The sequence below is a fragment of the Bombus affinis genome, chromosome 2, assembly GCF_024516045.1.
Source record: "Bombus affinis isolate iyBomAffi1 chromosome 2, iyBomAffi1.2, whole genome shotgun sequence".
Taxonomy (NCBI): Eukaryota; Metazoa; Arthropoda; class Insecta; order Hymenoptera; family Apidae; genus Bombus; species Bombus affinis.
The window spans coordinates 11,480,926-11,496,522 of record NC_066345.1 but is presented as its reverse complement, the minus strand read 5'-3'; the positions used below and the strand labels follow the sequence as shown (position 1 = coordinate 11,496,522).

At 37.9% G+C, this 15,597-nt stretch overlaps 1 protein-coding gene across 4 annotated transcripts in view; it reads right to left on the bottom strand.

Moving 5' to 3' along the window:
* LOC126928917 (bifunctional heparan sulfate N-deacetylase/N-sulfotransferase) overlaps window positions 1-15,597 on the bottom strand; it is a 371,054-nt gene that overhangs the window by 49,508 nt on the left and 305,949 nt on the right. For all 4 annotated transcript variants that reach the window (XM_050744798.1, XM_050744799.1, XM_050744800.1 and 1 more), the window contains one exon: window positions 5,376-5,573. In XM_050744798.1, the coding sequence (XP_050600755.1) occupies window positions 5,376-5,573 (198 nt within the window). The remainder of the gene's footprint in view (window positions 1-5,375; window positions 5,574-15,597) is intronic.

Sequence of the window (15,597 nt, the reverse complement as noted above, 5' to 3'; positions counted from 1 at the left end):
AGGGGTGTGTTGGTGTTTTCAAAAAATATAATAGCATTAGGCTTAGGTTTAGTTTCTTTATTACTATTATTATTATTTAATAGATAATAGCATTTAGAGATTAGAGAAACTAAATATTAGGGAGATTGAAAAATAATCCCTTTACTACTTTATATTTGCAATTTCAATTATGATCGTCACAATTCGGAAAAAATGTATTTAATATTTAAAAAATATTTTCTTGTCCATGAAAACTCAATTAAAATATATATATATTAATCAACTAAACTATCAGTACTATATGATAATGACGTATATTCGTCCCCTAAGAACCGCGCTATTTCATACTTGGACTTTTATGCAGATTTATATCATTGAGAATGTAATTAAAAAAGTAAGATCTTGGTAGAAAATTCGTTTGCTTAACAAGCATCACAGAAGGCGCTATACTTTGAATATTTTATACACTTTTTCCTATTACCTGCATTTTGTGCAATTCTGCACTTTCAAATTCCCTATAAATGCGCAAAAGTGAGCAGTTTATTAACGAACACGATTTCACAACGTTGGAAACAAACGATCCTGTAACCGATCCTGGACATTGCATTTCATTCTCACTTTACATCTCGGCTCACAAACGCCACTGTTCATTTCTGTTTTCCAACGAGCTTCGGGGCGCATAGGGTGTATATCAAGGACAGCACGAAGAACAAAAATTGAAGCGTTGTCGTGAGACGAGGGATGAAGCGACGGCGTGCGTACGGTAAAAAAAAAAAAAGAAAGGGAAGGGGAAAATGTACGAAAGAGATGGTCGATCAGCGTTTTCACCCCCTGGCGACGGGCCGTGGAACGTTTACCCTGTGTCCGCTCTCGTGTCGATGTCACGGGTAACGAGTGTCGCGGCGCAGACTGCATTAGTACAGGGAGAGGGATGCTAAAAAATAACGACAAAACGACAGGAGGGGAGATAGAGGGGGCTGAACTAGAGTGGAGATGCACGAAGGGATGGACCCGATCGATATCACCTGATACATTGTTTTCGGATAAGAAACAGGATAGCTTCGAGCATATCGATGAAATAGTGCGTGCACCACTGTCTATGACGCGTTTGATATATTGGAGGATATGCGGCTGTTTAAACAAGAGGAATGCATAAATGATAAATCCCCCGCCAGTTTTTGTCTTACGTTCTGTTTCACGTGTTTTATCGAATGGTTTATGCACGAGAAGGGCGGTCTCGAGGTAGTCCGTGTCATACGGATTGAATTTCTTTTTCTTTATTGCATACGATACTACTGACACATCCTTGGGGTCTGCCGTGATAAAATGATTAATAACTACGTTTGATGAAACCAATGTTTATGGAATGGTACGGGTAATCGGTGTAATGGATGAATTGTTGTACGTGGCAGCGCTGGGCGAACGTCCCGCGTGATGGATAGAGTTGTCTGGATACGATCGGAATCATTCTACTCGAGCTCTGCGCGACGCTCGGGCCATGATACTCTTTGCTTATTTGCCTCGCTTTTACGATCGCGAAGAGTTGTAAATCGAGCTGTGTACGTAACCAGTGACTAGTTTATGGGAAAGACAATTTTTTTATTGACGATATAAATATTACTTTTTTCATGTATATGGTGTCAAAGAAACAGAAGACTATAATTTTGAAAAATTTGATCATCGAGGTGATCAAAAAATGTTGTAAAAGTGAAAAATTAATATCTTTTAAAGTAAAATGTAATTTTATATTTGCAAGTATTCGATAGTTAAATATTATACGTAACAGCTACAATCAGTCTAAAAAGACCTACTATAGAATATTGTATCAGAATTGAAGATTGCCATTAGCACGAATGAAATATTGTAGCAGGGTATGACACATTATTTGCTCTCTCATAAGGGTATTTAATGTATCTTCCTTTCATTCGAATACAACATTCACCGATATAAATTATGTACGTGACATGTGTATACGATCAAATTATCTTGTTGTACAATGTGTAGCGTAGATACAGTTTCTATTCATGGTTGTAATTTAGCCGCATTATTTATTGTGAACGAGTAAATTAAGCTCGTTAAATATTCCTGCAAGTAAATACAAAATTACATTTTACACCAAAATTATTGATTTGGGAACCTGTAGTGATTAAACATTACTGATGAATGAAAGAGCTTTTCGGGTAACACATTATTCAAGTCAAGTTTCTATAAATAATCTATGTTCCCTTGGATAATAAATATTTGAATATATAAGAACGCAGGAAAAAGATAAAAATATTAACATATAAAATAATTACAATGTTTCTACTGTTGTCTTATGAACCCTTTCATCAAAATTTCAATATACAAATTATTCATTATGTTTTGCCATTACACGTAACATAAACTTGCCTGACCATAGATCCATTCTACTTGGCATCTCTATGTCTATGCTCAATCCTTTTAAACATACGCTGCCAAGAAACACACGATTTCAATAAAAATCTGAAAAAAATATTAAGGCTAGAAAAACGAATGCTCCCTCGACCAAAAACCTTTCCAACCGCAATATCAGCAAACACGACCTTTCGGTGGTTATATGCGTAGTGGGTCTTCGGCGAGAGAGGTCGAATTGCTTGGTCAAACACAGGCGTGCCCTGTCCAGTCGGCAATCTCCGAAAACAAAATTTCCCTAGCCAGTCTATAACGCGGCTGAATGTTGTCCGGCGAGTGGATAGCGCTTGGCCGGCACGGTTGCTCGCGTCGGCCTCGATTATCGATTATGAAATTGCACCGGATAAAGCAAACGAGAGGCTGGCCCCGGCTCTTTCTCTCTCTCTACCTCCGCGCGAGGGGTGGTTCTCGCGCGCGTGTTAGTCGGACGTGTACAGGTGCGCCGGTTGGCTTTCCGATTATCGGATGACAGGCAGACGACAGTGTGCAACGCACACACGAAACACACACGAGGTGAACGTGTCTATCTCACGCCATCCGACTTACACATCCCTTTGTCACGCCATCCGTTCGCGTTACACCACCGATCCGTCCCGCTCGAACACACCATTCTACACGTGCATACATACACAGAGACCACGCAACTTCCCATGCTCCCTGTCATACTCTCTGCCCCCGTCACTTTATCCACCTATGACGCTTCATCCAGCTCTACGCAGGGGTGGTTGTGTATCGTTAGCCCTATCTGTCTCTATTTGTTATTTTGGCAGAGTTTCGGCGTTCTTTTAATGTTATGTAATTTTTTGTACTTTAGGGGCGGCGAGAATATTAGGAACGGAAATCTCGCCAGTGATTTCGTTATATTTTTAGTACTCCTTCGTGTCTTTTGGATTGAATTTAGAGAATTATGTTCTTCATTACTAACTAAAATCATTAAGTCGTAACTGTTAGTGATGCGTAGAAGGATCGAATGTCTGAGACTGCGGCGTGAAAGAAAAGCGTATGACCAGCTAATGTTTTAGTGTAATTTAGGAAATCGCGTAGTTACAATACATAGCGAAGTATAGTTGAATATTTACATAGATTGAGATTAGGATGTGAAGGAAAATTGTAAGTTCATTGTAGTCCGAGATTTCTAATACGGACGATCGAATATCTTCTGCGAATATTTAGGTATATTTATATTATTAAGTATACATTAGATATGTATTTCGTTTTAATACGTTTTCCAATAAAAAAAACTGCTAAATAATCCATCTACGGTATTCGTGTAGCGAACTGGTCGTGTTCATGGTAATTTCTTGATGTCATCAAGGCTTGGCTAGCCATCATGTTGCATTAGCCGGTCGTTATTGCACGATTATCCAAGAATCTGGTGAACTGGTTCTGGCTCAAGGCCTCTGTTAACTCGGTTCGTATTAAGGGCTTTCATGGCGTTAAATTCACCCCTTGCTGCACCTTCTCTGTAATTTTTTTCCGAACCACCGCGAGCGATTGATAGAGGTCGACTTTTAGGGGGTGGTTTCTTTTATTTTTAGTTTCTTCCAATTGAAATTTATCCAGATTTTTTTAGATTCGGAAGTTCTGTTTGTATAAAAAAGAGGCGATTCTATCAATAATAAGTTCTGCTACGCCCGTTAGTTTATTTCCGATCAAAACTCGTTTTTCTTCTTAAAAAATTTCTTATCGGAGGAAATATAATTTAGTTCTTGTTAGTATGATAACTACCTATATAGTATCAGTATATATATGTACCGATTTTTCGTTTCAATTTTATTCTAAAGATAAATTCAATTTTATAGCTTGTGATAAGATTGATCGCGTCAACTATCATATAATGCGTAATAATAACGTGCTTTCATATAACGTATTATTGCTCCACGTAATTACATCCACAACTAATTCTCAAAATGACCAGATAAATAAATATAAAAATTAAAGTACAACCTTGCTGTCGTTTAAAGTTGCCGCTAGTACGAAGGAGTTTAAATAATGGCAAGACAACACGCGAACAGACTGCAGAACATCTTAAACGTGAATTAAATCGAGTTAAGATCAAGGATCTTTAAGCACGCGGCTACTTAGCGTGCCATTTTGTCTCGATTAACTAGAACGAGTTTAACCAGGCTCGTTAACAGTAAAATTCCCTACTTTTCTCATTCTCTTGATATAAACTGTACCCTGTTTGTCGCAAACTCGCAATCCTCGATAATAGTCACATAATGTACTGGCAAACGATAAATACGTGCGCGAGTGTCTTTAATTATCACAGAGAAAGGAAAGGTAAAAAACAAAAAAAGAAAAAAAGAAAAGAAAGAAAATAATGGAGATCACCATCAGAGAGATAACGAAGTCTATTAGGATACGAACAATATCCTTTTCTACTGAAACATGGGGGAAAAATTTCCTCGTTTCTCGTGCGAAACGCTAACGAGATAAAGTTTTCCCAACCGCGACGAAGCGTCTGTGATCCTTTACTCGGATGGAAAACAAGGGTATCTCACTCGGCATACCGAATACCAATGAATTTTGCTAGTAAAAACTTCGACCACGATAACTAGGGGAAACTATCTATCGGAAAATATTGTTCGGTCTCAATGGAGTTACTCCATATTGCCCTTGTTTCCCCGATATTTACTTGTTAATCAAAAAGTATCGATGTTATAGAAGCTCCGATTGCATGCAAAACTGAAATATGTTTCAAATGGCTAAGAATCATAGCGGTGTAAATCAATCTATCGCTAGCTTTTATAGAACAGACATTTTTCTACATTTATTATTACAAAGAATCGATTATATCTTGTACCATGACAGAGACTAAGTTAGAACTCGATCAATTTCGAAATTGTTGGAAGTTGAACTAGGCGAGTGAATTTAAACTCTCAATATCTTTACGCACACCGATGTGATCTCCAATCTACCAGATTTTCAGATGTTTGAGACGAAAGATTCGCCGTACTCACTTGATTCGATTGGAGACGAGTAGTTCAGCTATGTTCTTGCCTAGCATGGAATATAGCGTTTCTACGAAGACCAAAACTTTTGGATCCGTCCTCAAACGAGCTTCGCTACGATGATCCGGCGCCGAGGGCAATCGCGTTGCGCCTCTCAACGTCGAACACCTGATTGCTGGCTCTGGTCTAGTATCTCGACGAATCAGACTGAAACAAGATAGAAAATTTTCAGTTACAGTCGATCAATGTAAGATCTTTCGTGGCTAGACATGTTCACAATAATGGATATTAATTTATTCGTTGTTAAAAATTAATATAGTACAAAGTATAGCTACTAACGATAAGCGTTAGTTTGCTTGCAATATCTGGACCATCAACATACAGGGTGTAGCAGAACACGACCCATTTCGGAGATAATCAATCATCAAAAAACAATGAAAAAAGTTTCTATAAACATATGTTCCATCTGTCTTCTTTTACGAGATATAACGAATTTTCTGTTTTGATTTTGCGGAAGACGTTCAGAGTGACCACTTTGCATTTCGAGGCAAACCTGATGTTTCCCGAATTTGTTGAGAAGACTTAAGTCCGAACCTTAGTATTTCAACATTTTCAATATGTGACAGATGGAACATATGTTTATAGGAATATTTTTCATTGTTTTTAAATTCTACGATCAGCTCTCGAACTACTCTCATGCGTTCTGTTACATACTGTGTATACCAAGTTAGACGAAAACCTTGGTAACATTACAATAATATATAAATTTATAAAATAAAAGGTATAATATAATATAATATAATACGTATTTCTTATAAATTTATCTCAACAATGGAGGCCAGTTTTCTTTTTTTCAAAATTCCACTATATTTAGCACGAACGCCTCGTTATCGAGCGTTCCGCTCGAGGAACGAGCCATTTTTTCTTCGCGTAACGAGGATAAAGAAGACCAGTGGACGAGATAATGTCGTCGTGTTAGTTGTGTCGCACAAAAGCGGCCGGATTGCTCCACTTGGCATGAATCGCGCGGCATTTTTACGATTACCGATAATCCGTCTGTGTCTCAAAGAGGCCGACAGAGAAGATTCGTTTCGTGGAGAACGATGAAAGAATTCCTTCATCGGGATCGATCGTTACCGAAGCCTGAGTAACTGGAAGCTTTTGAGAAATGCGCCCTTTTCAGCCTTTCGTCTTCAAAGTACTCCTTTTCACCCTTAATCCAGATTTCATCAATCGCATAGATGGGACCATCCGTTTCTGATATGCTTTAAAAGATCATCGGGATCGCCAGATCTTTTTAGTCTTTAGTATGTAAATCAGTTCATAATGTTTAGATCTCCTTGAGGGATTAAATTCCCCTCGAGTTGGAAAATTCGTTGAAAACGTAATGGAAAATAGGAAAGACGAGACTGAATGGAAAAATAGTTTACGGCATGTAGTAAAAGAAAATTGGATTCATTCAGCGACGAAGAAATTAAAACTTTAAAGGATTTTTATCATCGAGGGACGAAATATCTATTGAATTTTATAGACAATTAATTTATTGCAACACACTTAATTCCGTGTAATTAAGATTGGTATTAAAAGGTTCATCACTATAACGGTATATATCGATCAAACAGTACCACGAGATTTAATCCTTTATCCGATATTCTATCATCATCCTCAAATGAGATTAACGTTGATAAATGGATTAAATTCTACTTAACTATGATCAGGATTTTATTTGATTACGAAGACCAAAATTACAGTTGATTGTAGCTTCCCACTTTAATCGAAAATCTAGAAATTAATAGGTACTTGTCCTCGATACGTTACTCGGTATCAACAGTGCGCTAATACAATTCAACAGCGACTAGTAGATAAAACAAAATTTAAAGTACTTTAAAATATGGCTGCATAAATTCCAAGTCTCGAGGTGCTACAGAAATTTAGTTAAGAATATGAATTGCTGATATCTATGCAAATTCATATCTTCACGAAACACAACTAAAGAAGCGGAACCTAAATAGACTCAACTTCTCGATATTATAACAACAACTTTGTTTTAAATAACTTATATTTACCTATAAAACGCACTCTTTATCTACCATTGTTCCAATGTCCCATAAATATATAAACTTTTGCATCCGAATTACAAATCTTCCATCGATTAGAAGCACTCAATTCCGCCGGAAGTTTCTGCTTATCCACGATACAGCATTCCATACGCCAGAATTATCGCGGAAACATGTTGTTCGACTCTGGTCAGCCGTTCAGCCAGCGAGGATACACCGTTTTTACATTAATGTCGGTCGTCGACGATGAAATGAAACGAACGAACATAACAAATTTTTCGTGCCCAGTCTCGCGACACGAAACACTTTAAATCGCGACGAACGAGTCGAGAACGGAAAACTCTCCTCTCCTCTCCTCTCTCTCTCTCTTTCTCTCTCTGTGTTTGTGCGACGCTGTTTCGAGCTTAACGGTGAAACACAGCACGCCTATTTCCGTTCGCAATTTGCCCGACAAAACTCGTCTTGATGTACGTGACCGGTGGCGTAATATCGCGCTGTTTGCCTCGTAATGCCGGAGGTCCGGTTTATCGATCACTCTCGACTCGACTGTGACTTTGTGGCGAAAGGGTCGATGGTCAATGGTTTATCGGACGAAGTCTCGCGCCCGACGACGTGCTAATTCCACCCCGCATAATGCATCGTGGCCTTGCACCCTATAGTTACGAGAATTAACATCGGTTAATAGGCGAGGAGATTCTAAGATGCGAAGGTTCTTGTTAACCCATCGGCAGTGTAGCTCGAGAGACACTTGGTTAAAGTGTCACATACGTAGGTTTAAAAATCATAGCAGTGTACTTAGACATTTTGAGAATTGTAATTAATTTTGTGTAGCAATAAACGAAGAATATTATTTTATAGAAAATAGTAGATAACCGACTTCTACACCAATACAATTCTTGGTTCTCTACATGATAGGAGAAACAAGAGAGCAACGTAATAAATGTTATAGAACAAATGCCAAAACCGACGATTGTTTCCTTTCATTCTTATAGCCTAGTCCTACTATCTCTCCATTTTATCTCTTCGTCACATGTAGCAAGAGAACATTGTTCTATACAAATACGTATTATAAATTTCGTACCATAAATTTCATCATAAGTGATACAACTATTAATGTTTCTTTAAAAGGTAGGAAGCATATCTATTTTTGCCCATTTTTATTATACATCTGAGGTGTATATTACTATACATGTTGGTTTATTAAATAGACGAGTGATAAAATTGTAATAGTCAGTGTATATTAAAGTCACTTTAAATACAAGTACACAGATAGTGTATGCCGGTCGTAATCGTCGCTCGCTCAATACTACTGTTCAACTCTACGCTCGCTATTCGACTGTATGACTCGCTATAATGATTCGTCCTAGAGAGCACGTTCGTCTATTTGTATTGTAAAAAGTTCAAATGTAACTGCGGTTGACGATTCAAAATAACGTTGGCACTCCAAGGCACAACAATATGAGTCTCCTCCGATTCGAATCTTCCGTTGACTCATGTGCCGCTACACATATGATAGCAGGATGCCAAGAAATCTTGACTCAAATACTTGGATTAATTTCAATTTTTAGAATAGAAAGAAATCATATTTACCAAGAATTACGTGGCGCAATGCAATAATTTATACACTGCGATTACTTAAAAATTTCAAAATAAAAAAGAAACGAGTCTTTGACGTCTCGAGTTCCGCGCCATTAGACGGAAACGCGAGAATCGTGCGGACTTCCGAGCGGTCCAGAATGGAATCGAATCGCCACCGGCGAAATCTACATCCATAATCGCCGGTATGAAATTCAAATCGAATCTTTTGTGCGGTGCGGCACTCGGCCCCGCAGCTCCGCGAACTTTCCGCACAAGTTTTCCCTTGAAAGGAGAAACGCCGCGGAAAGTATGCGGCGTACACTTCGCGGCCAGCATTCAGGGCGTCGTGAACTTCGAATATTTGAAATACTTGAGGCACTTCTTGCCCGGGAAATTATAGAACGCCCTTCTATGCGACGTCGTTCGATACACGCTTCTATCAGAGGCCATTACTATCACGTAAAAATACGAGTATTAATCCTACGTTGAAGTCCTACCAATGATAGTCTCTTTCCATAGCTTTTAAAACGTATAATGTGAAATATATTGGTACGAAAATTTGTTTCACTTATGAAACAGTGATTTTTTAATATATAGAATTTATCTTTTCATCCATGAAACAATACTTCATCTTCAATCAGACGTCTTAAGACTGGAATCCTGGAGTGTAGAAATAGTCTGATGGAACTTGATCTAACTAAATGTGTTTTAGTAAGATTTCCGCATGGTATAAAAAATACACTTGTAAATTATTTAATATTAACTTTAACGTCGTAACTAAAATTCAGAATCTTGGAGTTATTATTGGTAATACGCTAACAATTAATAATACGCTCACATTACAAACATTGTAACCATTTCATCCCGAATTCTTGGATTCTTGAAACGCAGCTGCACTGACAGAGACTCGAGAACTGTAATCCTACGATATAAATCACTCTTCCTTCTTCGCATGAAATATGGCTCATTAATCTGGCAATCTTCTTTAGTCAAACATTGCAGCCAGCTTGGAAGAATGCAGCCTTAATTTCTACGATATCTATCTTACAAAACTGGTCAACCGTTAAAAATAAAAGGCCACGATTATAAATCAATGATAACTGAATTTAACTTTTAGCCACTCGTTATCAGACGATCTGTCGCAGATGCAATTTTTCTATACAAAATTTTTAACGATTACGTAAACTGCATTGAGCTCTTGAGTTTTATCAACTTCCATACACCACCGTGTTTTATCACATCATTAAAGTTTCATTGTGTGAACACTCTCACTTCCAAATTCGAACACATCAATACCATAAATAGAATACGCGATTAAGCGATAACATTTACAATTCGGTAGATTTTTGGTTCTCTACAATCCAAGGATTTAGGACTTCAACGCATAAAATATTGGACACGCGTCTATATCTATTTTTTTTTTTTTTAATTTTATTGAAATTTTATTTGAATAAATTAAATTCAACGCAAAATATTCTATTTCATAAAATTTGGTTTTGAAGTACTTCGTTACAGTTTGCATTTGGTAATTTAGACGATAAAGTCGTGGGTGATGCTTATAGAAAATAAATTAACATTAAGTATCTTTCAACGCCATTTCATTGAAAAAATTAAATAATTTTTTCTAACGTTTGAATAGTTTAAAACGTTTCGTACGATTGTTTCCGAAACTTGTATAACATCACACTTAGTTGCACATCTGCTACACGTTTTACTAGCGCGTCCTTTAATCTTCCTGGTAAGCGTTCTATGTTAAATGCAGAATTACATGAAACTAGACAACTACTACTGTAACATTACACTTGCACCGCGTGTTTCTATGAATAGGTAGCATTACCAAGAAGGTAGCTAAAGTACTCGTACAATCCTCACTAATTTTATCTCAAACAAGCCCTCCAATCCACTAATATTCGGAACTCTGAACGTAAACGTTGGACATCCGTTAAAATCGTCAGTTAAATAATTTATCATTATGTTCTAAAGATTTCAAGCCACAAATGAATACCTTTGCCTTCTGCTCGATTGAATTACCACCGAGTATTAATTACTGCCGAGATATTTTCTCCAACTAACTCTATTCTCCATTAATCCAAATGAAAATCAGTCGTCAAACACCAGCAGCGTGATTTAAACTCTATGAAAGAAGAGCGGATCGCCTGTAAACGTCGACAATTACAACACTGTACGATAAACATCCATAATTCATAATTTCTACACTTTGACACTTTTATCATTCGCTAATTCATTAATAAAATTCACCAATATCATAAATTGGACTTCGATCGCTAACTTAATTCCTCGTATTTATATCCACGCAAGAATTAAACACAGGCGCAAAAGTATACCACAATTTAAGTGTATCAAAAGCGGTATACGCACAGGAGAATCAATAAGAGAATCTCCATGGCGCCACGAGTTTGATAGAAGGCTGCGATGCGACTTAAACTCGATTAAAGAGAAGCAGGTAACCCGTAAAAGCTCGAGATTCAGCTTCATATCCAGAAAGATCCATGCGCGTGGTTCACGTGTAAGCTTTCGAATAGGCCACTAATCTGGTTCGAGAGATACGGAACCTCATCCTATCGTGCATCACGGTGTGGCTGTACCTGGCGAGTAAGCCTATTAACGTTGCAGGCTTATTAGTGGATGCCATCTGACCCAAATTCCACGTTTCCATCGGCTGGACCTGGTGGATATACTTAATACGAATTTACGATAACCGTATCGCGATCAAGCGGTAGACAAACGCGGGAAATTCGAATTCTCAAAGTATCTTCGAAATAGTTTGAACGAAGAAGAATCGTTAAAGCGTATTGGTTGACGCGTTATGATACGAATATTCGTTAAATGGGACACGCGCTCGCTTTTCTGCCGGCGTTCCACCATGGCGGAAGCTCTTTATTATCGTCGATGATCGATCGCTCCTGCTTTCTACCCGTAATTGATATTACCTTGATATTACCTCGAGTCGAGCCGTTTGCTTTCTCCCTTTCGCTGTTCGCTGCCTCCAGCTATTCCTCTTCACGTGCAATTTTTAACGAAGAATTATTTTAAAGAGAGGAAGGACCGAGGTATTCGATTACTGTGTTTGGGTATTTCCATGAACGAACTGGCAGGTATTTTGAATCGAATCTTAATCTTTTGCTGTTTGATTGTTTAGAAGGCGGAATTCGAAATCTCTGTAGTTTGACAATTGCTGATTTCAATAAATAATAAATTAATGTCAACCTGTTGACGAACGATCTTTTAGTAACCACTCTATTACCGTGACAGTGTACCGAATAAAAAAATGCAGGAATATTATACATAATTTGTATTTAGTAACACTCGACCTAATGAATTTCGAGAAAAATAATTTGTAGTTTATTATCTTCTCCGATATTAACGAGGAAAAAGAAGAATTACCAATTATTATAAACAGCTTGTTTGATAGTAGTACCATAGCATTTATACTGTGACCATTATTCAAGAAGTTCGAAAGTCGCCCGATTATTCTACTCAAAATAACCAATGAAAAAATACGAACAACGAAACGTTAGAAAATTCTACGTGACCCATAACGAACTTCAAACTTTGATCATCACGCGGCAAGAAGTTCGAAGAACAACTGACCTTCGAGCGCCAACGATGAATAGCCATGTACTTACAATGAGCATGTACTTACAATGTACGATTGGAATTATTCAACGTGTTCGTCACGGAATTCAACGCTTTAGTTAACAAAATCGACCTCGATAGTATGATTACTTAAGGTGGTACATCAACGAAATACCTGCCTTCTGGGTTGCATCAACATCCTTGTAAATCTCCGGTAAGAGTTTCCGCCGGCTTACTCGCGTTTCTCGTTAACTTTGCAGCCCCTTGTCAATAATTACCGAGCGAAGTAACCAGCGAACGGGAAATTTTCTTCTGGTCCGTTCTTCTCTGCCACGGAACGCGTTCGTGCGTTTCTAACACATTCACCATGCGTCTTTCTGTAGGGTAAGATCGTCCGAAGAACGTATCTACCGATAAGTAATACGTCGAGGCCTGTGGATTGGCATATTCGAATGTTTATTCTCTGGACTGTTTTATTTTTATATTTTTGCAATTATTTGTAATTATCTGCAATTATTTTTATAAACAGTTTCGTCGGTAGTTTAGTTTTCAGCATTTACTTATTCCAATGTTCTGTATAGAATATTGTTACGTTGGAATTTGCGATTTTTTCCATTTTTTATTTAGCTATTGTAAAAGGGAATCGTGATTGTAAAAAGCATGGCGAAATATTAAACAACAAAGTACTAATACGAAACACATAACACGTCATAAAAGGGGTAACAATATTTCTGCCTGCGCTCTGACAAACGCATGCCAATATTAACCCTCTGTTGGCGAACTGGGTCGTTTATGGCCAAACGCAATTTCCTTACTGTTTTGGGCTTCCAAAAAATCCAACAAATTCTGGAATGTTTATCAATGTCTCTGCTATATTGTACAACCATTTATTAAAGTGCAATGTTCAACACGTTTTTGGATAAAAATAGAAATTGCTTTCAAAGAAATTCAATAGAGTCCACAGAATTATTCGAATGTCATACGTTATTAACTAGAAGTTTTAATTAAACATTGAACTACTAAAGAAACTACCGTGATTTTCAGCAAGTATAATCGCAACGTATAATCGTCGACGAAGTTAATTATTTGAAACAAATATTTTTAATAAACGTAGAAATTCTTTCCACGAGAGACTCAAGGAGGAAATTCCACCCAGGACGTCGACAACATAAATATGGCAGGGGCTGATTCAGCACATTAAAATAAGACGAAAAGTTCAAATAAACATTTGTGTTGTAACAGTTGCTTCCCTGTCTTCAGAGAAATTGCTCGAAGCGAACAGGTCCAGCTTCGATAGAAGCATGTGAATGCATCGCGTAGACAGTCGAACTTGTTCGAACAACTTACACGAATTCGTCTGCAACTTTGATCGTTGTGTTGATGAAGAGTTTCAACATTGCCAACTGACGTTCAATAAACGAGAGATTTTAAAAAATCGTTGATCTAAGCAATGTCTAACATCACGCAAAATAAGCCGTAACTAGAAAACAAGATCGTATCAAGCATATGTTGTACGAATTTTTCTTCTTGTTTCAGTACGCTGATTCAGTTATCTATCTTCTCGCAATTTCTCACTTATTCTATAGTATAATTCACCGATAGAAGATTAATATTGCAGATATAACCTGGATAAAAATTCAATGCGAGCCGCAAAATACATTCCGATGAAATAAAAGTTTCAAATCGTAGAACTTTGAAAGAAACTACCCGGACTGTATGGAAGCATCATTTTCCTTTGCCACCCGTTTGCCACCCTCTCGAATTCAATCGGGAATTCATGCGCAAACTCAGCCAAACAGAAGCTCCGCCAAATGTATGTATATTTCCCGATTTAATATCACCCCTGGAAGGCGAACGCGCGTAAAATCGACGCGGCTTCGTTTCTATTGATGCGTTTAGAGGCGAGTCAGCCTGCCGGAAACGAGGTGTTTCATCGAGATGGTAAGAGAGTCAAGCCCGGCTCGGGATATAGATTCGTAGAAACGAGAAAACGAAAAAGGAAATGGCGAACGGGGGATTGATATCAGGGCAAACTGGCTGAAGAGTAATTCGATTATCCGCACGAAAAGTACGGAGGCGTTGTTATATGAGGCGGTAACTCGACGCGATCTACGACGCACCCTCGCTCTACGCCACGTTCCAAGCAATACTCGATGTAATTTAATCGGCTGTCGATAGGCGACAATGGCGTCCCTCCGTAATCTAAAATTGCTTCTCGAGGACCGCCTTTATTAGACGTCCTGTTGTTTCCGTGTTCGTCGTTATGGGCATCCTTAACTTTCTCTACCGTGAAACTAATATATTTAATAAGTGAAAAGTTAAGCGATGGGAAGGGCGAGGAGAGTTGTTACATAGTTATATCAGATAAATAATTAGGTTGAACAGCAAATTGCAAGCTTACAAAACAGCCGAAACTAGAATTTTCTAAGAATCATCGTGTATTTTTATATCACATTACGACATTACATTCTTACGACATATGTGTGCATACTATCTACTTATCTTTTAAATATTTCTGTCTTTATTTGTTGCACTTTTACATTCTAATTTTGTTTTTTTACTTCTTTTTCCCCTTAACATTCTTATCATTCTCATTCTTAGTCTCCTCCTGAAAAGATAAAAATTCGCTAGACCAATTTTAACACGGGTTGCCAGATTCGATAGAATCTTCGTCGAATGTGCATATTTGTCTGAAGATGTATAGTACAGCCTGTTGTTGTTCGAGGTCTGGCGATTTTCTTTGGCTTTCCGCGAAGCAATGTTACAGAAAAAGAAATAGGAGTTGCCAGGTTATTTATAGAGGTTGGAACCGAGCTTCACCGTCGGCTATCCGCCTCTCAAATTAATGGAAGACGGCAGTGTTGAGTATGAATTATGTCTAAACTGGAGTTTCTTAAACTGGTTTGCTGAAGTGGCGTACATAAGTGGGTCTACAGAGCTTGATAGAATATGATGGCTGCTGCGGATGGTCGGTAAAACGAGAATGGTTTGCACGTCTG